The sequence below is a fragment of the Empidonax traillii genome, unplaced genomic scaffold (genome assembly GCF_003031625.1).
Source record: "Empidonax traillii isolate 1590-97213 ecotype Southwest subspecies unplaced genomic scaffold, ASM303162v1 scaffold278:size663781, whole genome shotgun sequence".
Taxonomy (NCBI): domain Eukaryota; kingdom Metazoa; phylum Chordata; class Aves; order Passeriformes; family Tyrannidae; genus Empidonax; species Empidonax traillii.
In genome coordinates this window covers 607,466-631,720 of record NW_020955471.1, presented here as the reverse complement: position 1 = coordinate 631,720, position 24,255 = coordinate 607,466, and the positions used below count along the sequence as shown (strand labels likewise).

At 38.5% G+C, this 24,255-nt stretch overlaps 1 protein-coding gene across 1 annotated transcript in view; it reads right to left on the bottom strand.

Moving 5' to 3' along the window:
- Positions 1-24,255, bottom strand: part of KIAA0391 (KIAA0391 ortholog) — a 48,636-nt gene that overhangs the window by 8,918 nt on the left and 15,463 nt on the right. Inside the window, exon 4 of the mRNA XM_027890146.1 lies at positions 15,708-15,815. Within this exon, the coding sequence (XP_027745947.1) occupies positions 15,708-15,815 (108 nt within the window). The remainder of the gene's footprint in view (positions 1-15,707; positions 15,816-24,255) is intronic.

The window sequence follows — 24,255 nt, the reverse complement described above, 5'->3', positions numbered from 1 at the left end:
GGGAATGGCACAAAGCTAAGTCAGAGGAGGTTTAGGTTGAATATTAGGAAAAGCTTCTTTACCCTGAGGGTGACTGGGCACTGGAACAGGCTTCCCAGGAAGTGGTCACGGCACCAAGCCAGACAGAGTTCAAGATGCATTTGGACAATGCTCTCAGGCAACAAGGTGTGATTCTTGGGGTGTCCTGCAAAGCACCAGAAGTTGGACTTTGATGACCCTTGTGGGTCCCTTCCAAATAAGGATATTCAATGATTCTATGAATAAATTCCCACCTCACCATGTTTATTTGATTTAAGAGTTTCATCATTTTTGGTTCCCTTTGGTTTCCCATATTGTAGATCAAGAAAAGAAGCTCAGAAAACCCCTGTGTACTTTATTCCCACACATAGAACAGACACAATGGGAAGCTGGAGGTTTTTCCCAAAGCACAGCCAGTTACTCAGGGAAGGTGAGTGTGCTGCTTGCAAAGAAAGGCTGGACTTTCTCACTGAGCCTGGTAATTTCACCAAAGCAGATATAATACTATTACCACAGCACCAAATACAAATGCTTCTTATATTCTCTACATTATTACTGATGATACAGTATAAATTACTTTTGAAGTTCTCTTTACTCAAATGCAGGGACAGCATACACATTTCTTGATTCTCCTATAGATTATCTGCCCCTGACTAGCAAGGGAGTAGCTACTTAGAAGGGAAGGGAAAGCAGGTAGCGGATGAGTCACAATCACTAAGATTAATCAGCCTGGTTTACTTTCTGCCTTTTAGAAAGGCAAGGGCTAATTCTTAGGAATTAAATCCCTCTGCAACTCTGCAGAAATAATACTGTTGGGAGTACTTGCATCGTGTGTTACAGTAGGACTATTTAGATTGATGTAACACATCATCATGCAAAACTCTATCGGTAACAGCACTTCACACATCAGTGACAGCAATCACACAATGTTTAACGTGTTTTAACCTGTCTACATTGACTCCACACCCAAAATTGACTTAATTTCTCCTGTCGCATTCACTAGAGATGTCTTAACTCTCTACCACAATTCATTAAAATTTGCAGTTCATTTTTAGATGTTAGCTTTTACTTTTGACTTCACAGTCAACTCTATTAATCAAAGGCAGATTATTGATTGAGCAGGAAAACTAAACCATAGGAGCAGATACCCAAGTTGATTTAATATAGATTGAGGATGGCACAGTAGCCTCAGTTTGCTAGATGAGGTGATGCCTAAATATAGCACTGCTGCTTGCAGATTAAGTTTGCATTCAGAGGCTGAAGATGCTTTTGCAGCCAGGTCCAAACTGACTGGTATTAAGTGTGTACCAAGACACCAGCACAGCCTAGTGTTCCCACTGCCCGCAGGACTTGGCACAAGTGCAACGCTGGGTGAATGCAGACACATTCTTTCAGGTCAAAACTGACTACAGCAATACTGCATGGACTGCATCCAAGCTAATGAACCCTCTTGAATCCTGGCTAGTGTGGAGAATAAAGAAGGGTAACTGTAAATATATTCAGGTCAGATACAGAAGCAATAGCACAATTTATATTTTCCGGTATTCATGGTACCCCACTATTATGCCAGTAATCAAGATTTCTTTAATTACAACTCTACTTGATTTCAACTGAAGGTGCAACCTGCTCAGGGTAACCTCTGAAACAATTCTGAATGTAGAAGTAATATGTTTGTAAATAGCTTCTGACATTACATTCTGCTATATTATAAACTGTAGGTAAAGTTTCAAATTTCAAACAAGCTTGAAGAGCAACCCATTTTTTGTTCTATTGGCCAGCTCAAAGAACAACACGATACAAACCAAAACTGTGTCAATTAATTTCGGGTTTGGTAAGACAGTAACAAATTTCTTCTATGTATATAGGGAGGGAAAGCTCTTTACCCTTCACAGCAGAGAGCCGTGCAGGAAAAAGAAGGTTTTGAAATAGGTATTTTCTAATATATAGTCTAGTTACAGTCATATCCTGCTCTGTCTTATTCCTGAAGGGCACAACAAGTAATTAACTGATGGTATTTCCTAGGAGAATCAACAGAATCATGGTGAGATGCACACAGAGACCAAAGAAATATATACACAGTTTAAACACAGAATTAAAGTGTGAATATGACATGAAAGATGGAGAGGTAGGAGTGGGATCACCAGGTGAAGGAGACAGTAGCTTTCTGCCGTCTGACTTTTCAGAATGGATTGTCACTTTTAGAAGATCTCAGCTACTTTGTCAGATCTTACATCTCACAAACCTTTTTTTTTGTGTGACCATTACTGCTCATACTTTTCAAATGTCTCTCCTTTTGAATAGTAATTATTTTCATCATCATGGACTTCAAATGAATAAAGATTAACCACAAATAAAAGAAAGAAAAATGAGTAGTGACAATAGTTAACTTAGCATGGTATTAAATTAACAGTGCCAAGAACTCTGGAAATGATGACTAAAGAAGATATGGACAGGTGGGGAATTTCTAAATTTTATAGTAAAGATTGCAAAAGAGAAAAACAGACAATTTTTTCTGACTCTTACAACAATTCAGGATATACAGAGACAAATATTCTTCGGTTGCCTAACTGCATTTTTGGAAGCTGAATTTTGTATGTTACTGCAGTGCCAGTTAAGTTTTTCAATCCCAAAGTTTTGTTAATCAGATACAATACCATTTTCTTTCCCAATCACTTACAAAAAATGTAATGTTGATTTAAATGCAAGCAGACCCTCTGATGTTGACTCAGCAATTACGAAGTAGGAATAAAGATGGAAGAGAAAGGGTGAATCTGAAATCCAAAGCAACATTTGCTACGGCAGCAACTGGTAAACGTCCAGTTCACAATCAACTACAGCCCAGTCCTAGCAGCTTACTCTTTCTCTGTTAATTAAAACTGAACATTTTCTATTTTAATTGTGGACTGGAAGTAAAACATTTCCTTTCATGAATTTGGATTTTCTGAATGTCCTTCTTTCTTAAGTCATGTAAAAGGGTAGAGATATTCATCTTTTTCTGATCTTCTCTCAGACATTTTTTCTACATAGTTGATACCACTGTATATTTTTCTCTCTTCTCTTATTGATCTTCTTTCTTGTAACAAAGAATAAATACCAAGATCTTGACAATACATATGGGGCAGCTTCCACGGATTCTATTTTATCCAGACATCTCCTGAAAACCTACTATTTTGTACTGAAATCTGGAGATTGCTGAAGTAATAAAAAGGGTTATCAGTATCAACCCTCCACACCACAGAGAACAGCTACGTGATCCTGTCTATCTGTAATTATACAAAAGTAGGAAAAGAAATATATAAAACCTGAAGTGTTCCCTTTGCATTTTCACCTGTAATTACTACCCTTCGTTCTCACCCTTGAATTCTTTCTACCTGCACTGCTGTTTCTTCAACAGTTACTGATCACTACACATCGCTTCACTGCACCGATATCACACATATTTACCCTTTATATTCTTGAGGAAGCAAGTTAGATAAAAATCAAAATGTATGAGGTTTTACTTATTTTTGTATAGGCTTCAGATGTGCAACTTTACCTATCAGAGCCACTGACTGTAAATGGAATAATTGCCCCGGCTGAAGTCACAGCTTCAGGATTTGCCGTCTTTCACTCCAAATCCATCTTTGCCATTACACTGGCACTTTTACTTTTCTACTATTCTTGTAGCAGCTGTATACAAAGACTTAAGGACATAAGGGAGCTTCCCTTACCATTTTTAATTTTAGAAACGATGTAAAAAGCTAGCCATTAGACAAGAACATTTGTGAATTAAATGCAGCTGTGTCAGTCTTAAGATTTTCATAGTGTGGGTCAGAAGTTATATTTAAGTACTGAAAATCCAAAATGTGAGCAGGATTTCCTGGTGGCGGTGGAGGCAGAGGTGATGGGGTGTTATGAAAATGAAAGCACAAGCTTGACTGATCCTTTCCATAGATAGGAAATAACGTGGTGCAGGACTGAAATTGTCTTTGTAAGACTGAAACTGACAGTTTAAAAGATATCAATATTGAAGCTCTCACCACTGTTCTATGCAGATGTCTGCACAGTGTGACTGACCTAGTCTGATGCTAAGTGTTTTCCCCATCTCCAATCTGTGGGTTCAAAAAGTCCCAGATGGTACTTTTGTTCTTTGAGGAAAAGGTGCTGCAGCAGCGGGGGAGATCACTGTTACAGAAGTCACAGGCATGATGCTGTTCAAGGTACATTAAACCTTTGCTTCTGCAGCAACACACCGTGGTTTAATAAACTTGATAGTTCCACAAAATCTTTAAAATAAAGACTATTTCTATGCTCACAGGTCAACAGATTTATCATCCAGGTAGAATGACACAATAACAAAGGAAACACATCAGTATATTGATAGCTTGCAGTTGAAAAAAAGAATTGGAATACAACACGCAGCAAATACTTATAATTTTCACACTGCTTTTCTTCTGTTTCTCATTAGTACTATTTTCCAGCTGCTTGCTACAGATTACTATACAGAGGTTACCTTCAAAACTTCTATATACCTTCAAAAACAATTGTTCCAGTAACAGCTCTTAACACATATAAATACATTTTGCAGCTCTTAACACATATAAATACATTAACAAACACTACTGAAATGAGCTGTGATTTCTCTGAAGGTCAGAAAGAGGAAAAATTTGGTTACTATGAAAGGAAACATATAAAATGTTCTTCTTCAACAGTATAAAAATCAGCACAGGCAAACTAAAGGATAAAGGTCTGAGATGAAGGAGCAGATGTGTGGTCAGATCAGACCTACATATCCCATGTTGACAGTGCACCAAGGCTTTCAGCAAGGAGGTACCAAGGAGGGAATCTGTTTAATACTGCTAAGAACATAACTGTTATATACCAGGCTGGAGAAAACTTAGGGGACTTTCATATACCACTACCCCTTGCACTACCAGCACTATGAGGCAGAGGTTCAACTGTCTCAGTTGGATCAAGGCTTACCATGCTAAGTAACTCCCTGTTCCTACAAAACCAGGAAAAATTTGATGCAGAGTATATAACAACTGAAGTAAAATGTGAGACAGTACTATTTTTCTTAATGCAGTCATTAGTTTTGATCGAGCAGCATTGCAGACTCGTGCCATTTTACTACTAGTAGCATTGCTGGCAGTGTCTGTGCCTGGAGATCCTAGGCAGTGAAGGTCAGAAAGCCCCCCACAATAGCTAAAATCCATAAGATATAATTTACTTTGATGTTTTCAATGTAAGTTTTTTGATAGCAGTCTGCAATACTCAATAGCTGGACAGTGGGCAAGCCACTGTTTCATCTAAAGTACTTTAACTCAGAAGATAAGATACAGCCATTTGGCAAAGAATATTGTCAGCTACTACAAAGTAATTACAGATTACATTTGGCATTTGTCTAAAGGCTCAATCTCCTGGGAAAACTTTGGCTACTTCATAATTTTTTTTCCTGTTATCAAGAGAAATAAGCTTGAGAATATGAAAATATGACCAACAGAACAGCTTCGACAACAGAAGCCAAATAAGAACCACCCCCAACTCTCCCTTTTCCATAAAAGGATCTAATTTTTTTAAAGCTGAAACTAGGGACTCAGAATTACAGTTTCCAGGTATCTGTATATGACTATACCAGCCAGCACATTTGAGGAATTATGTTGTATCCTTCCCTTCTTTGACCATTTCCCCAGAAAAGATGCAGATACCCAGCTAACAACTCCTGGAGCACTCAAGATCAAAGCACAGTGCTCGGGTGCAAGACAGAACTATAGTTTCAGAAGTATTTTGTTTACCAAATTTATCAGATAGCAAAGGGTGAAAACTCTGTATCATATTAGTGGTTATGTTACGTTAGTTAGGCTGGCAGACTGAATGGGCTTGTGGAAATGAGAGTGAGTGGGATGATAAAAAAAGAAATCCCTAACCTATAGCATTTGAATTTCTGAAAGCCCATTTGGGAATGCCCATTCAATGGAAAGTTAAGAGATTTTCACACTTCAAGGCATGATTATGAAGATACATACATATCAATGCAAAGTGAAAATGTCAAAACCCTCCAATTCTTTTATTTAAGACACTTCCTCTAACCACCGAGACTTAGGGCCATTACACATAAATGGATTTAAACAGTACACTGAAATGTTTTACAGGGATATCCATGTACATGACTTCGGATGAGGAAAGCAGCATAGTGACATTAACACTAGGCAAGCCCAGGGTGACTAATCCTAATAAGGAGCAGGGGAAATCAACATCGTTAAGACTGTCTGGTTCTGCTCTATGACTATTTGCTTGCAACCTTCTTACTACAACTTCATTTTATTTACTCAAATGTGTGGCAGGTTAGGGCTGTGGTGGAAGAAAATTCCTATATATCAATCAATCAATTAATCAATCAGGTAGTGGTACAGGTAGTATTCAAGGAATAGGTATTCCACTGTACTTTTCTTAAACTTGCACTGAATGTAGAAGCTCAGATTCCAGCTCTAACAAACACCTGCATGGGCTTCTGGTAGTTCTGGTAGCAGCCCATAGAGGAGTGACAGATATTTGAATGAAATCTCTTTATATTACCACAAGTAAGCACATTAGTTTAATCTAACTTGATCTATTTTAGATTCACACCACAGATTAAGGCATAAGTCTGAATTACTCTGAGGACTATTTGATTTTGATTTGGGGATTTTTTTGCCTTGCCCTGCCTCCTTTCCCCTTCCTTCTTTGGAGGAAATGCACAAATGTACCCTTAAACAAAATAAGTAAAAGATAGAGATGGCTTCTTCCCTGTCATCTCTGCATCTAATGTACAAAATCAATACTGGAAAAAGGTGAGGTTTGCATTAAGAAGTGTTTCATACAAAAGGTCACCTGTAATGGGCAGTGGATAAAATTTTGGATAAAGAGTTCTTACCATTTTTTTAAGTTCAGTTTGAAACAGGAATTCTCGTGAATTGGTTTTAAACAAGAATACTGCCAGCATGATTGTGGTTCCCAGCATGGACTTTTAATTCTCATGTAATGGGTCTCCTAGATTCAAACAAGACTTCCTATTTTTATGTTCCAAACAACATGAAACAATCAGTTTATGAAGAGATTTAGATTAAAAGCTGTGGACAATTGTACTTGATTTTCTATGAGTCTAGATTAGAAAAAAATAAAATTACTTTAACTTCGGTTTTAAACTTAATTGCAGGTTGTAATAATTTAATAACCTCAATTTAAATATATTTCATTACTTAAATATAAATGTCTCTTCTACTCTGCAAGTAGAATGTAACTAGAGAAAAAACAACAAATGCAGTTTAATGGAACGCTGGATCACTAAACCACATCAATATGCTGAAATCCCTAGGAATAACCTATTGTTCAAAAATTTAGGCTTTCGTGACTTCATAAATAAATCCCAACGGACTTTAGGCTTTTGTTATATTGTACTTTTTCTCTTTCAGATAACACATTTTCTTTCCTACTTTTACTAAAATAGCATATCAGATATAAAAGCCAAGCATGAACTCCAAATTGATTGCTTTTCAAATATATAAATCCAGATGTGCATGCATGAAGGCAATCATTGTTCTGAGGATTATCCATGCTGCCTTTAAGATGATGCTAAAGCCAGCATTTCTCATATTCAAATCAGATATTTATTCTTACAGAGAACTGGCCTATGGTAACCCAACCTTCACATTTTTTGGCCTGCTTCCCAGAGCCTCTCACTACTATGGAGACTTTTCGTATGAGAATCACTTCTAAAGAAGCAGTTAAGTTCCCTAAAGACCAGGTTTCCAGTTTGGAGGCCCAGCGCACCTCTTACTGCCACACTGACAGCAATTCCATCTTGTGCTTCTAAGGGAGAAATGAAAACAGCAAGTTTGAAACTCATCCAGTTCAGAAGATACCTTCATTTGACTTCATCATCGAGATTTTAGCAGGACTTCTCTACAGCATACAACAAACAACCTGTTGCTTCAGTTACCAAGTTCACTGGGAAATGAATCATTAAGGCAGTTTCTCTTTGCTCTGCTGAATTTCAAGCTTATATTCCTAGTGATCAGAAGAATTCTTGTTACGAAAGACATGATGCAAATTCCCTCATAAAAAAAGATATGCTTGGTGCTTGGATGCTCCCGTACTTACACTAAATTCTGATTTGCTATTATCACCAAATACAAAGGTAGAAATCATAAACACCAGATGGAAACCAACAGAGATCATTAATTTAATCATAGGGGCTTTATTTATTTTTATAGCCAGAAATAAAGGTTGCAAATAGTGAGGGGAAGCAACAGCAGAAATAATCTGACTCTGGCAGAAATCAACAGGGAGAAGTTGTCAAAATGTCTGATAGTCACGATTTTTTTAACTTGATCCATTTCTGCTTCTCTATTCTTCTCACCCACCAATCCTGCCAGCTTCTCTCCACCATTTCACAGTGTGGGGAATTTAAAAGTCGTGAGAAAGTTTCCCTGTATTCACAGGTAGCCAGTCTGACTTTTTGCTTTCCTTCTTAAGAAGTCCTATCCATCTCTTAATCTCCCCTCCCCGTGCTGCAGAAGCAGTAAAGCACACTGGAGCCAGACTTGGTAGCTCAAGGTGTGATCAACATATGTGTTTCCTCAGTGAAAGCACACATGCCAAACACTTGTAGGAGTACTTCCAGGACCCCTGACACACTGATGTCCAACACATATTCACTTACTCTGTATTGGTATACAAAGCTGACTATACTAAATGCCCTTTTATTTCCTTTTTAGGCACAAACAGGAACTGTCAGGTTTCAGAAGAACAGCAGGGAGAGAAGTTGCAGGCCAGGCCTTTCCTCTAGGTTTCACACGCAAATGAGTCTAGTCTCCTTGAGCTCTTCTAAGAAGCTTAACAGCCTTGCTCTTCTGCATCTGGTAACCAAAATTTTTGAGCTTGATCTATTCTATCTTAGAATGCAGGAGGGGAGGGGGAAAATTTCAGCAGATCGGTATCAATCTCTGAGATGTGTCTTTGGAAAAGAACTTGACTTAGTTCTCCTGCTGAGATATCCAAGGAACCCCAGAAACTAACTGATGAGATATGAATGAAATGCTGAATGTTCCAGTCACGCATCTCCAACACTAAAAACAGGTGAAGTTTCAAGGGTACCCCTTAGTGCTTAAGCTTCTTTCTCTTCTAAGATCATGTTACACAGAGGCTGAAGGTGATTTTCAGTGAAAACACCAAATATCTTCATCTTTATGATTTGTGCAATACTTACAGGAAATGAACGTACAAGTCTAAAAAATGAAACATGTTGCAAACATAAAAATGTCTCCAGTCTTGAGCAACAGGACAAATGTTTCGTTATCATGGAAATGCAAACTGGAAGCGCCAGTAGGAGACAGGAAAAAAAAAAAAAGAGATGGAAAAGGCTGAGAGCAAATGAACACACACACGTCTCACTGCTTTGTTGAGTGGTAAGACCAGAGTGGGTGGGGGGAAGAATTGATGAACTGTCACAGTATGACAAATAAGACCTCTGTTGGATGTATTGATTCTAAACAGAGAATGACTCATGGATCTACTTAATTCTTGCTTCATTTACAGACTTGAACAAATCACAGATGCTGCCAAAGGAGTCAAAGAAAAAAAACTCTTTTCCATGCATGATTTTTTTGGGGTCAAATTTATTAATAACTGCTAGTTTTGCATGACAGCTCATACAGTAAAGCTAATATTTTGTATAAAGTATCACTGTCTCAATAACTGTGCAGATGATCTTCCAGGCATGTTGCACCATTAGGACAGACATGAAGACTCATAAGGATTACATATGAGAACCTGAGTATATTAGTATGTGTATTTATCAACTACATATGTATGCAGAGGTGTTAATTTCTTTGTGTGTTTCATGCCACCAAAGATTTTTAGTAAGTGGGACTCAGGAGAGAAATTTTTGTTCACTATTTTTCTCAAACACTACAAGCTGCAATACTTTCTACCTCCTTATTTCATCACAAAGGAATTATAGGCAATTGAGCAGAGATTTTGAAGAAAAAAAATTATGCCTCAAGATTGATTTGGGTTATTAATCCAAGAGAATGATGGGCCATAGGTGCCCTGGTGTTTTTTTCTTTTTTTTTTTTTTTTAAACTTTGCCCTCATTTGAAGAGTTAAGAGTTTTTTTGCCTTGAGGTTTTGTCTTTTTTATTTAGAAAATAAGCCTTGAAAATGTGAATAAAGTACATACCAAAACAATGGTTCTGAGCTGAATTTACAAAGCAGAATTCATCAAGGTTCTTTATTTCTGTGGCCAAAGCTGGGCTTTTTTCAAAAATTTAAAATGACCATTTACCAGTTTCTTGTAGACAAATATCCTACATCCTGGTTTTCTTCCCTATCTTGATGAAATTTGTTTTTCACTCCCAGCTTTCCTTTCAAGACTGCAACCTCTCTCTATCTTTTCTATACTGCTAAAGTAGGCAGGAGTGCAGGAATAAGTACTACAGAACCACTAGAATAACTAAAACTATAATAATAGTTTTAAACTTATAATCTTCCTGATAAATATTATTTTAAAAATATTTAACATATGGAAAAACAAAATGCATTGATTTTACGCTAGTTGTGATCACAGAATTCACTCAGTCCAAGAACCCTTCTCCAATTCAGAGAGCAGTTCCACTCAACAAGTCTGCTGCTCTTCCCCTAGAAGAGACAAGAAATAGCTGCAAAACATGTCATGTTCCCTGTACCTATCACAGATCATGCCCAATAACAGCAGTCACAGCCCGGCTTTTTGTGGCAGCCTGTGAGAGGTGCAGGAGGGCAGGTGTGGTGCCTTTCCTGGCAGAAGCTTACAGCTGCTTCAGGCCAGAGATCCGGAAGGGGAGGCATGCCAGCTGCTGCCACCAGACTGGGATGGGGGAGGAGTGGAACAGCAAGGATCTGGCTTCCTCAGCTGTTGTACAGGCCTACTGCAATTTACATGGGAATTACATGAACTTATGTAGTCCATTTATAGAAGTGCTGATTAAGTTTAGGAGCAACCACTTTGAACTACCCGCCAAGAGCAAAAACTATTCCTTTGTGCATTGTCAGCCTTAAGGAACTCAATCTGGAACCATTTTACCAATCTTTTAGATGTCTGAGTTTAATACAGAGATTAGAGAGGGTAAAGTTAGGGCAGAGCTGACCCCAACTGCCAAACTGTTTGAAGAAAGGAATTGTTTGTTAGCTTTGATCCAACACACATTTGAAATGCATATTCAGTTACATCTAACACCAGATGGGTCCCACAGCTAAAAAAGGAGCTGGCTGCATACTTAATTTACGATATACCAAACTCAATATAAATTAAAAATAGCAAAGTACTCTTTGAATTGTTCTTGCTGATCCTGCTCTCTCACACCTTCCACCCTGGTCCTTCACAGTCTAGGGGTAGCTGAGCAGAGCTCATTGTAGTCTCTTCACTCCCCTCCTGCAACCAAAGTGAGATATCTAGAGCCTGGACAACCTGCTTGCACTGGGCTTCCCTCTCACTTCCAAAGAACACTTCTGCAGAAAATCGTGATAAACAGGAAAAAATCCATTTAAGAATTATGTGACAGTTTATTTAGTAAGAGAAATGGAAAACTAGTGTGTGGAAATTCCCTCTCTTGACCTTTACAAGGTGAAAGGTGAGGGCACTATGGAGAGTTACAACAGCAGAGGACAGGGAGTACCAAATGTCATTGTGCTGCGTAAGGATTTATGTAATTAGATACATCTGGAGGAAAGGATTGACTAAATGTCATGACACAGCCTAAATCAACTGTGCTTAGTAAACTGCAAGGATGTCTCTGTTTATAAACTACATGTTTGCAGTACAAACCGTGACTGACTCATTCAGGCAAATACACATCAGGTACGGTCTTAAACAGCAGCAGAAGACAAGATTGAATGATTTTAGGCTTTACAGGAGGTTTTGGGGTTTTTTCTGTGATCTGGATTATATAGCAAAACTGATTTCCATTCTATAATATCTTTTAATTAAAAGTCAACTTTAATGTCTAATTTAAAATGCTGCATAAGGAAGTAAAGGATTGAAAAGAGGTGCCAGCTGATGTCCAGTGTTGCAGTTTTACGGTCACTGTGTGTGCAGTGCCTTCAAAGCAGGTGGTCTCACCACTCCATAGTCCTCAAAAAATTTTTGTTTCCACCCTCAGGCTGACTCCTTTTTTTTTTTTTTTTTTTTTTCAGTAATTGACGCAGCCACATGGTGATTTCTACCAGGAAACAGATCTAGTATAAAACCAACCTGGAATAAAGGGGGATTATAATTACAAACCAACAGTGTCATATACCAGAGAAACTGCCACAGGATGTTCCTGTAAATCTGCTAAGTCAATAATATTCATGATGATGTGCTAAGCAAGTGCTGGCTGTGAGGACTGAAGCTTCCTGGGGCTACTGGAAATCGTATATCTAGTTTTCCAGAATGTCAGAACACTTTGGGAATTAAATGTGTAAAAATCATTCCTTCAACTTCTGCTTTCTTTCTATCTCCTCTCATCCCTCAAGGTATTTGTGCTTTGTTCACACAACCCAGCCCTTCTCCAAGATGCCTAAGGAACCCCTAAATGGAATCACAAATGTTAGGCTGTTTGAAGAAGAGAGGAATATTTTATCAATGTTTTCTTATTTCAATCATTTGACCAAGTTAGCTGGAGATGGTCTTCAGCAAAACAGCTGCAGTTCTGAAAGCTAAATCACCAAGCTGAACAGTCCTTTTTGTTAAATTTAAATAAAGACCAGAATGCATTTAAATTACCATGGTTTTGTCACATAAATCTTAGGCTTTCTCCTGTGTTTAATAACACCCTTTATTTTGCCATGCTCTCTAAATCATGTAAGGGATGTGTTCCGAAGAAACTAAAAATTTCCAAATAGTAACACTTACAGAGCATCAATCTGATTTTCTCTTTCTCTTTACAAACTATATACTGTAACAGAAAAGTTAATAAAACAATATCCTGACTGGGTCTACCAGCTGCAAGAATAAACCCTTGAAAAGCATACTCCTACCTGGAGACTTAGAATAATTTTGGGTTTTGACAAGTAAAACGCAGGCTGGGCACCTTTAACAGAGGTCGTTGGAAATATGGCTCCTGTATTACCTCTCCAGATGAACTGAAGAGGTCACAGCACGAACCTCTTCTTCAAAATGGGCCTGTCATGCTGTCCTAGCCAGCCAGCCTGATCTCCGCAGCCTTCACTCTTGGCTTTTTCCATCCTTTGTGCTCTGCCTCCCACTTCTCCTGCATTATTTCTTCTCCCACCTTTTTAGTTCTGCAATATGTTTCCCTGTGTACACTGAAGAACTTATTAAGGCAGGCTGTAAATGCCCCATATCTGCCACTCCACATTTTCCATTCAGCTGCTGCTGGCGTGAGGACAGGAGCCTCCACAAGAGGATGTTTTGTGGCAGAGTCAGCCCTCAAAGGACAGACTACAGCGTTCAGGGAGGTCAGCATTCACAGATGGGGACTACTTGGCAGCAACACCAGCAACCAGAAAAGCAACAGATTCCTGTGGCCTTCCCTTCCCTCATCTGAAAGAAAAGTCTGGAGACAGAAAAAAGGATTGCTCTGCTTTGTGGTTTTTTTTCTGTTTTTAGCAGTCTTGAAAAAAACAGTAAGGAAACAAGAATACATACTTCTTGTCAGAAGTATCCAAAATAAGAACTAAGACACAGTCCTTTTCTGACATGTTACAACACAGGAGTTCAGAGTCATGAAGAAATAGAACAGGATCTGCTAGCATCCAGCATGATCTCACATTTAAACAATGTTTTCAGTTGGAAAAAACTCGATAATTAACACTGTAACTGTATAAACATGCTGTCTCAGTTAATTGGGAGGGTTAATAGAAAGCAAAAAAGTCTTTAGTAGTCCATGTGTCTAGAAGATTATTTCTTTTGGGCAGTGAAGGAGCTATTTTGTTGCTTAGAGTGCAAATACACACTTCCCATGCCAAAATAGGTACTACTCAGCCAGTCGGTATCTACAGGTCTGTGGCAGGAATAGTGAGCATGTCCATTCTATCTCATGTAATGACTCCTTACTCTCAATAACAGGATCCAAAAAACAGGAGCAGCAAGACTGGCTGGTGGAAGCTCCACTGATTAACAGTTTTTGTGCACAACAAAATGCAATCATAATTAATAGCAACATAACTCATAGGACAAGTAGATTTTAGCTAAGAGAACCTTCTTCAGTAGATAAGCTGTGGTGAGCCCAAGGGACTGTTCTGTTGTTTAGGAAGGAAAAGCAGGTCTTCCTAAAAGTCCTCCTAATCTGTGAACAGCTGGGATTCAAGAGATGTGACCTGTACCTATACGGAACAACCTAAATGGAAAGTTGATGCCTTCATACAGTCCTTCTGGATCTTTGTGACGTCCTGGATCCCAAAGTCCTTCCAACACAGCAGAAGCTAACAAGAAACTCAAAGGCAACTTCTGCTGCTCAGCACACTAATATGTCCTAGTAAGATGTCTGATCAGAAGTCAGGAGTAATTATCTGCCAAAACCAGGCTGGCTCTTTGCTGCACTGCCTCCAGCTTTACAGACCACTGAGAATCCTGTTCAGAGTTCCCACAATGGGAAAGGCATTTCTCTTCCTCCTCTTTGGCAGCATAGATCTGTCTTTCCAGATCTTAAAACACTGTGGCATTATATTCTGTCTGGAATTCTTCTCAGATAATCAACACTTCCAGATTCCACCAAAACAACTTGTAAACTTTTTTTTAAACTTTCATGGTAAAGAAAGTACCCTCTTTGTTAGACAGTATCTTATGAAACTTCACTGGCGCTCTCAAACAAACATCTTTCAGTAAGTTTATCTAGCCTCCCTAGCTCACTTTTATCTGCAGATAAGCATATACTACCTCCTAAGAACAATTTTTAAGTAGTTCTTAGAAGAAAAAAGTATTTCTTGTAATTATTACAAATAAATTTCTTCTTTTATTATCAAGTTCAGTTATAACTTAATATTAATTTCAAGAGCATGAAAATTTAAATTCTGGCTTTTGAATACATGTGAGCAGTTACTTTTTTACTCCTAATGTAAAGTAAATATTTGATTAACAAAAGAACCCAAATAAGCCAATTCTTAGTGAAATGCTACATGGGAGTAGCAAGAATTCTCAAACAAAAATATTGGCAAAAAAGCAGGATTTTTCTTGTACAAATCATCAAGTGGAAAGAACTGAAGCCAGTTTGATGGTACATCCTTGTACTAACAAGACTCAAATTCTCAAGGCAATGGGAAGTGAAATAAAGTTTAAATGTGTACAGGATGTGGTTTGAACAAAGAAAGGGGTTATTTTAAGAACAACTCTTACCAGCATAACTATATTAGACTAAATTGTCTATATGGCAGTTTTACTGTGTTCCCACAAATTCCTACTACTATGAAAACTTACACACTGACATAGTGTATGTCCTAATAATGTTATTATCAATACCTTAGCTGTAATTATAACCATTGTATACATGAGGAAATTTAGGTACAACACTTCACAGCTAATACATTCAAATATGTGTGAAGAACCATCTTCCCACTAACCATTTTTAATGTGTGAAATTGTAACACGTGCTACAAAAATTTCTGATCAGTTTCTCTAGAGGATAATAATGAGGCACTCATTGTTTTACAATAAGTATACACAAAATTCTTAATGAATATTTAACAGCACTTACATTTTCACACTGCATCCTTTTGGGCTTTATGTGGGAAACATTGAGTCCATCAATAACAATATCAAACGGAACTCGATTTTCCACAAATGTTTGAAAGGCCTCAAATTCCTGAAATAAATAAACAAACAAAGACAGGGGAATATTATGCTGAGTTTAACAGGAAAAAAATTCAATCACTTTTTATTAAAAAAAGAAACAGAGCCTAAGTCTCTCACTTGCATGTCGTTGGCTACGCTTCACATCATTACTTGCATATTTCCTATAACAACCACACAAAAAAAAAAAACAACCCACAACGAAAACATCTTTAAAGCCATGTTACAGTAGATACTTCCAATAAAACTTTAAATTACATTACAACCAAAATCCAAAACTTTACAGTCATCCAGATTTTCAATATTATAATCTAAAGTGTATACTTTCATGAAGACACCTGTGATAGTCACTGTCATGTAACAGCTGCAGAACAAAGTAACCTTACAAACCAGTAGGCAGTGACACTACTACTAGTTCTTAACATTTCCAAATGTAAAGTAAGCATCATACTCAGGTTCTCTGGAAGAATTCTGAAATCTCTGAATGCCAATATTTAAATAAACATTCACTTAGAAAGATAGCAGTCCATTTGGGAGTAACACATGGCTTTAGGGCTAACAAAACAATGAACTTTCTTACTAGGTCAGAAATGTAATGCAGTAATTGAGCAAAACAGCAGCATCCATCCAACAGAATGTTTTTCCAACAGAAGGGAAAACACAACTGCTTTAGATTTGAGAGCCCACAGCAGAAGAACAGACTACAAAGCTATAATAAATAGGAATAAAAGAATTTCTCCCTAATTTTTGAGGAAAGATTTAGTGATTTTTTGCAGACACTTGCATAAGATTTCTACTTCTTGCTTCTGACTGTTTTTAATAGGCACAAGAACTCTGCACCATCCTGGTGGGCAGTGACCTAGTTTCATAAATTACCTTTCTAGTAACAAGTAAGGCTTATTTATCACTGACAGAGCTTTCACAGACCAAGGCAATAAATTAACTTTCATAGGAACTCAAAACAATTCATATTTCATGCCTTCTACTCAGGATTCAAGAAGTACTCTTCTAATCTTGCCTTCTCCCACATAGCCACATGGCAACATGTCTAAATAAAAAACATCCCCTCAGCACACAAACAAAAACATATACAGCATATACAATTCTTCCTCGGAGAAAGAAATGAAAAAATTTATTTGTCCAGAAAATGCAATACTGTCAGGCAGAACAAATGATCACCAACTTCAAATATAGTTGGAATGCATATGACAAATTATACTAGGAAAAGGGTCATTTGTATTAAGAGTACAAATCAACCAAGTGAGATAAGGATGCCTCACTCAGATGTTAAAATTTCAGGAACAATTTCCAGGTGAAAAGAGGCATGCTAATCAAAAGCACAATGATGAGAACAGAGACAACACAGAGCTCAGTCTAGCACCATAGGAATCAATCGCCTTTTATGTGATCTTTCATTTCTCCATGGCTGAAAAAAATGTCATTATTGAGAAAGATAAAAAGCTGGGCAAAGAAATTATCATTTCCAACAAAAATAAACTGTTGGCACTTGTGAAGTGTTTTCCCTGTTCCCTGCCTCAATCTCAATGTATTTTCTATAGATGAATAATATTCTCATTGCCATCTGACAGGGACACCAAGACATAGAAAGAAGTCACTAGCAAAGGGCTGGAGGGGAAGAAACAAGTGCAAAACCAAACAACATGGATTCCTTCTCGGCCCAAGCCATCCAGGAGACTTCCCACGGTTCAAAATCAGTTGAGTCATCACTGCAATACTGGATGGTCGTCTGAAATGTGGGAAAGATGAAAAGAAGCAAAACATATGCAGACCAAATGAAGATAAAATAGAAGAGCTCTGAGACAAAGATAACTGAAAATGGGAAAGGCAAAAGAAAGTGGGAGCAGATGAAAAACATGTGGTAAATGCTCCAGTAGAGCATTATTTTCCCAATGCCAACAAACAGCAATATTATTTGAAGTAACATAGTTACAGTCAAGTAGATATTCTTGTGAAGCATACTGTACAAGTAATCTTGTCTTCATGGGCTCAGTTCCATACAGAATAAGCACTTTGGAGAGAATTTTAAAGTGGTATTTTATTTCAAGCAACAATAGTTAGAGAGTGGTTTCTGAAAGGGTGGGTTTTTCCTGATGGGCAAAGCAGATTGCTTTGTTGAGGGAACACTTCAGCATGAGTTGGAGAAGCAGCAGATTTGATGAGTCTGTGCTCTCCTCTGCCAATTCTCACTTGGCTCCCTCCCCTCTCCCAGCAGGGCAGATGGAGCAGGGCTGCCAGAAGGGTCCTGCTGAGAGGCATCGGGATAGGCTCACTGCTCCTCAGAAAGCCAGTTCCTGGCTCCCTGGGACTCACTTCTGGAGCTGGGGAGATGCTGCAGCTTTTCCACTGTCAGTGCTTTGGCCACTTTTTCTTTCCCTCCCATCTCCTCCTGTCCATGTGTCCTAGACTATTCTCAACAGATGCCTGACAGACAGTATGCCCCTGCCAGCCTCCCAGATCAGCTCAGTTGTTTTCCATCTCTACAAGTAAACTGTGCAAAACAGGGAGAGAAGGTTTGCTGGTACAGAAGACTTATCCATACAGGGAGATGAGGAGTTAATAGCAGAGTCAGTACAGAAGACAAATGGCCAAGTTTAATTAACGTCACCAAATACGGAAGACTCCAGTGAAAAGCCTCAGACAGACTAAAAACCCCAAGGGCCGGTTAATTTTCTCCTCACAATCCATAATTCCCCAGCAACACACAAGAGTGCTTCTTTCCTTTTCTAGAAAAAAATTACATAAAGGATGACAGAGAAGATTCAGGTCTGCTCCCCTGAGAGATAGTTTTTGAGTTCCATATTTCTCATCCTCTCTGGACATAGGGAAGGAGAGGGCAAAGCCTGGGAATAAGCAGCAGGCTACCTCATCCAGACATAGTACAAAAGGTTGTTCTAACATCCACAGACTTACACTGTAGGAGTATTGAGTCTGGCTGAGATGGAGTCAGTCTTCCCCACAGCAGCCCTCACAGTGCTGTGCCCTGCACTGGTAGCTGGAAAGGGGTTGGTAACACATCAGTGTTTTGGCTGCTGCTGAGCAGTGCTGGCACAGCATCAAGGCTGTCTCTCCAACATTCTCTCTCACCACTAGGCTGGGTGTGGGCAAAATCTTGGGAGGGGACATAGCCAAGACAGCTGACTCAACTTGACCTATGGGATATTCCATCCACACAACACCTGCTCAGAATAAAAGCTTAGAGGGGAAAAAACGTGGAGGGGGTAGGGCATTTGTTATTACTACCTTTATTTTATGGAGCAACTGCTATGCATACTGAGGCCCTATATAACAGGAAGTGGCTGAACAGCACATGTTGATGGGAAGTAGAGAATAAATCTTCTGGTTTTCTTTGCTTCTCCATGGGGGCTTTGCTTTTGCTTTAATAAACTGTCTTTATCCTGATGCTTGAGGTTTTTTCCATCTCATTTTCTCACTGTACCGCCCTGTTGAGGAGAGGAGTTATAGAGTAGCTTGGTGGGCACTTGGTATCCAAACAAGATCAATTCACCATGAAGAGAAAAAATAGACAATTCAAAGGATGCTGATTTTTCAAAGACTGGGATTTGTCTGGATCCTATGCAGATGTTACTTCAGCCCCAGTAATAAAGAGATGTTTCATTCACAGTTCTCTGAAGACATCTCCCTCAATAGCTAACCGTTTGAAGAAACTGAAGACTTTCTTTCTAAGCAGTAAATGAAGTAGAGCACAGCTGCAGTTAGGGTACAGCTCATCAAGAGAAGCCAGACATCATGACCATCAGTGCAGTACAATGACAATGTGAAGGTTGGTTTAGGCAAAAAGAAGCAAGTTATTTGCACAGGCTTCCCCTTTCAGGGTGGTTGGGCACTGGAATAGGTTCCCTAGGGAAGTGGTCACAGCACCAAGCCTGACAGGCCAAGAAGCATTTGAGCAATACTCTTGGGCACATGGTGTAACTCTTGGGGATCTACACACACCCCTGCATATGCCACAGGAGAATTTACAAGGTAACATCCTGCTCAACAAGAAAAAGGGCACTTAGGATGAATGCCTTCAATAAGCCGACAATTAGCAAAACACTTCTTTCTTTCTTTCTCTCTCTCTCTCTCTCTCTCTCTCTCTCTCTCTCGGTAAGAGCACCAAGACAAACACAACAAACCTTACACTGATTTCTAACTTGTTCTGACCGGGCTCATCTCACAAAGTTTCCAAAGAAAAGTGCATTTTCCCAGCCTCGGAAACATGACTCAAACTGAAAGGACAAAACTTCAAAAACACAGTTCACATTGTTTATTGCCATGACCCTCGTATCTCTCAGGAACCGCAGAAAAGTCCTGCAATACAGCAAGGCTGTTACCTCACTGCAGGACTTCCCCCAGCAGCCTGTGCACTGCATGAACACTCCTTCTTGCAGCAACAATACACACAGTGCAGCATGGCCCCACAGGTGGCTCCAGGGATTCCACACCATGCACAAAAGAAAAGGGAATTTTAAAAAACTCACCTGATTTCACTTATTGCCTTACTGGGAAAATAGGGGAATGCCCACTATGCAACCTTAAAAAATGATTCACTTCACCTTCTACTAAAAACACCCTTTTTCTTTGCAAATGGACACCACACTGATTAAATAGCTTTGAAAATAAAAGCCAGCCATAACAAACCCATGATGGAATTTATATTGTCGTATAGAATTTAAGAGTTTTAAACTAATTTTTTATGTAATCATTAGTGGGTAGGTGGCTCAGGTGTATTCGTATCTCGGCAAAAGCACAGAGTCACATTCTTTTGGTATTCCACACCAGCTGGATGACTCATGCACTATTTCACCATCATTTTACACTGGTATGTACTGCTGTCGCCATAGAAAAAGGTGTTTCTACCTTCTCCCTTCCCTCAGCCATTCATTCCTACCCTTGTTTCTTCACCTACCTACGCACACACATTGTTAGCACAAAGAGAAAACTCAACTGCATGAACTGAGCCCATATAACAGTTTTTAGCCTGCACCAGTCCCTCCGTTCAGGTCACAACAAGAGGACTGTCCTGGCATACAAATGCAGCCAGTACATGGAATGACACTGTTAGCAGGTGAGACTGCTGGGATTACCTTTTCCCCCAGACAGCCCTGACTATGCTAAATGACTGAATAATGAAAAGACAACATTTTATGAAATTTATCTCTCAGCCTGGAGTATTGCAGCAAAGCAAAATAGGTTGGTTTTAAAAAACTGAACTATAGGAATTACTGTTTGAAAAAGAAAGAAAGAAAGAAGACTAGTTTTGCTGGTTTACACCATTAATTTTAAAACATTTTTTTAAATAAGTGTACCTTCGAACTTCATAAGTCAGGCTTACACAGCCAATAATATCTCGAATAGCAGTAGCAATAAATATGAAAATTAGACTCATTTTTATAAGACAATACTATTTCAACTCCTGTAAATACATTTAAAAATAGAAACATACGGTTTCTTCCAATACCAGTGCACACGTAGAACCCAAGCTTCAAAAACACAACAAAAATGAGGAATTCAAGGAATTAAATATTAGCATTTACAGATACTATGTTAAACATCATAACATGTTTATCACGTCTTTCAAAGCAAAGAAAACATAGCTAAAACAAGCATGGCCTTTGGTAAGAGCAATGAGACTAATCCAAATGAGTATTATGAAATAATTTAATGTCTATAACAGATCTCAGCATATGACACGTTTCAGAACACAGAAAGGCTACATCATTTGAACATTTTTCTCAAGTCTAAATAGAAAATATGTTGGCCACTAGAAATAAAAATCCTAGCACTGGTCAAATTCTTGAACAATCCAAAATATCTACTGATCCAAATGCCCAAACTTAAAGTAATCTAATATACAAAGGAGATACATGAGCAAAGCCCCAGAGGACTTCTAAATACAAGAAAGGTTATTATGTTCCTGCCAATGCACGGAGTTTAAACAGAAGAACTAAAAAAACCTTACTAAACCCTACTAAAATCAAAAGGCTGTTGGTCAATTCTTCTAAATAAAGATTTTTCTCAGTTCAGGAATGGCGGAGAGATACTAGTTAAATTAAAAATTAAAAACTACAATGTTCAATATACGTTTTTTCCAGAAGCACTCACAACAGTTTAAGCTTTGTGCAACAGAAGAAGCAGTGCTCCCCCTCTCCATGTTAAACAACATGTGCAAAGAAAGAGCAAATTTTAATTAACATAATATTGTACTGCACTTAATTATAACGTAACAACCCCTATTATCAAACAGGGTGTTTTTCAACACTGCAAGAGCAGCTTTTAGAGAAGTGAAAACATTCCCATTTTAACAGTTTCATAAAAGACAAAGTGATGTGGGCTTGCTTTGTTTTCAGCAATGTTTCTTGGCATCAGAAGAAAAACACAGGAATGCATTAAGTGTGAGAAATAAAATTCAGCTGTCAAACTGAAATCCAGCCAGTTCTTTTTTTTTACTGCGCCTTATTGGAGCACTCTTAAATCTGTTTGTTGCTATGCCTGAAGGGTTTGATTATTTCCCCTACAGTTTCAAAGCTTGGAAATCCCCTTCAAACCCTTACAAGCAGGAAGGCTTTTCTCAGTATTGTGTATGGTATCACTATGTACTCGGGATTGCACACCATTTGTCTTCCCTCTGTTATATAGTTCTCTAGAGTGTACAAATAATCCCAGAGTCATGAACTCCTGTGGCTGTAGCTTTCAGAGATACAGTCACAAACAGGAAGGTACTTGCAGGCACGCTGACAACCTTGCTGAGATGTGCACTGTGCTGCTTGTTCACAGCCCTCAGTCAACAGCAGACAATGCTGTAGGACTTGTTCCCAGCTGTTTACCTCAGATAGTAGAGGGTCAGTAACAAGGCCAGTGCACATCCTGGACCTCAACAATCCAGGCAGCACACTTCTGAAAAGTCCTTCCTGAGCACTCAAAACATGGAGCGTGGGACAAACAGTTTGTGCTGCTGTCCTCAGTGGAAAAATACCCCCATCTTTGCAAGGCTGTCATCATAAGTACAAGAAGAAAGAAACGGACCATAAGAAACTTGCTTTGAAAATGGACCAAAAAAACTTCCCAAAGGCAAAAACATTTTGAATTCACAATGCTTTCAAAATTCAAACCACTGCTTTGGAACCTTGAAGAAAAGACTGGCTTGAATGCTTAAATGCAATGTAATGTAATGAGTATTATAGAAAGATGACGGAACGGAATCATAGAATCATAAAAGCACTTAGGTTGGAAAAGACCTTTAAGATAATATAAAATCATGAACTTCATAGAAAAGACAGTCTCATGTAAGTGAGGCAGACTAGTACTTAATTATAGACACTCTATAGCATTCACATGGAAAAATGCTACATGAGTACCAGAGAGCTGGATATACCCTGTGCTGCTTTCTCTGCTATGCTGGTCCAAATGTCTGAAGCAAATCTGATCAAGGAACTGATCTAGCTGAAGAAACACAAGAAAACAAAACATTTTTTCATCTTGGTTTGTGCCCTGGCACAGGGGGCACAGCCCTTACCATGGGGCTGTGCTCCCTTGTTTCCTGGCACACTTGGAGGGGCCAAAGGGCAGGAATGAACAGCTGGCAGTAAGGCTAGTTACACTAGTTTAAAGATCTCACTGCCACCAAACGCTTATGCCAACTAATATTTGCAATCTCAAAAGGAATAGCAACTATTCTGGGGGACCGAATGGCACCACATATTCTACCTCTATTTTAGTCTTTCTAGAAACAGTCCAGAGAATTACAGACCTATGCACCCAGCATCTGCACACTGTAATATATTCAAACCAGTCACTAAAAACTGTGCAAACCCTCTTGAACAGTACGATCTGGTAGAGTTAATGTGCACACCTTTTGCAAAAGAGTATCTCTAAAACTTCTTTCTGTGTGACAATGAAAAGGTGAGTAAAATAGAACCAGATGGCATTAACTAGATTTGCAAAAAAACTGACAAAAGACTTCATAATAAGCTACTAAAACACTGAACTAGTTACAGCATTAAAAAAGGCAGAAAGAAAAGAGCCCCTAAAGGGTCATGCTAAAAAATCAGAAGCTTCTTTCATAATTCTGTACCAATTCCCACATATATGAAATATTTTACAGGTATTTAGGAAAGGGGATAGCACAGAAGAAACCAAACCAACGATGAATACAAAACCAGATTAAATTTAGAATCAGAAAGATGAGACAAGGCATAATATAGAAAGAAAGTGCATTTAAAAAAAAAAAAAATTCTGGAAAAACTGTATCAACTTAAATGATCATCCCAGTGTAATGAAAACATTGCTCAAATTGCTGATGTTCTAAAATAAATCTAATCAAATCCTAAGAGATAAGACATTGGAGAACTAACATAAAATTATTATAATTTGTTCAGCTATTTTAATTATCATCAATTACAACTAAGTCCTATGTTAGACAATTCCATATA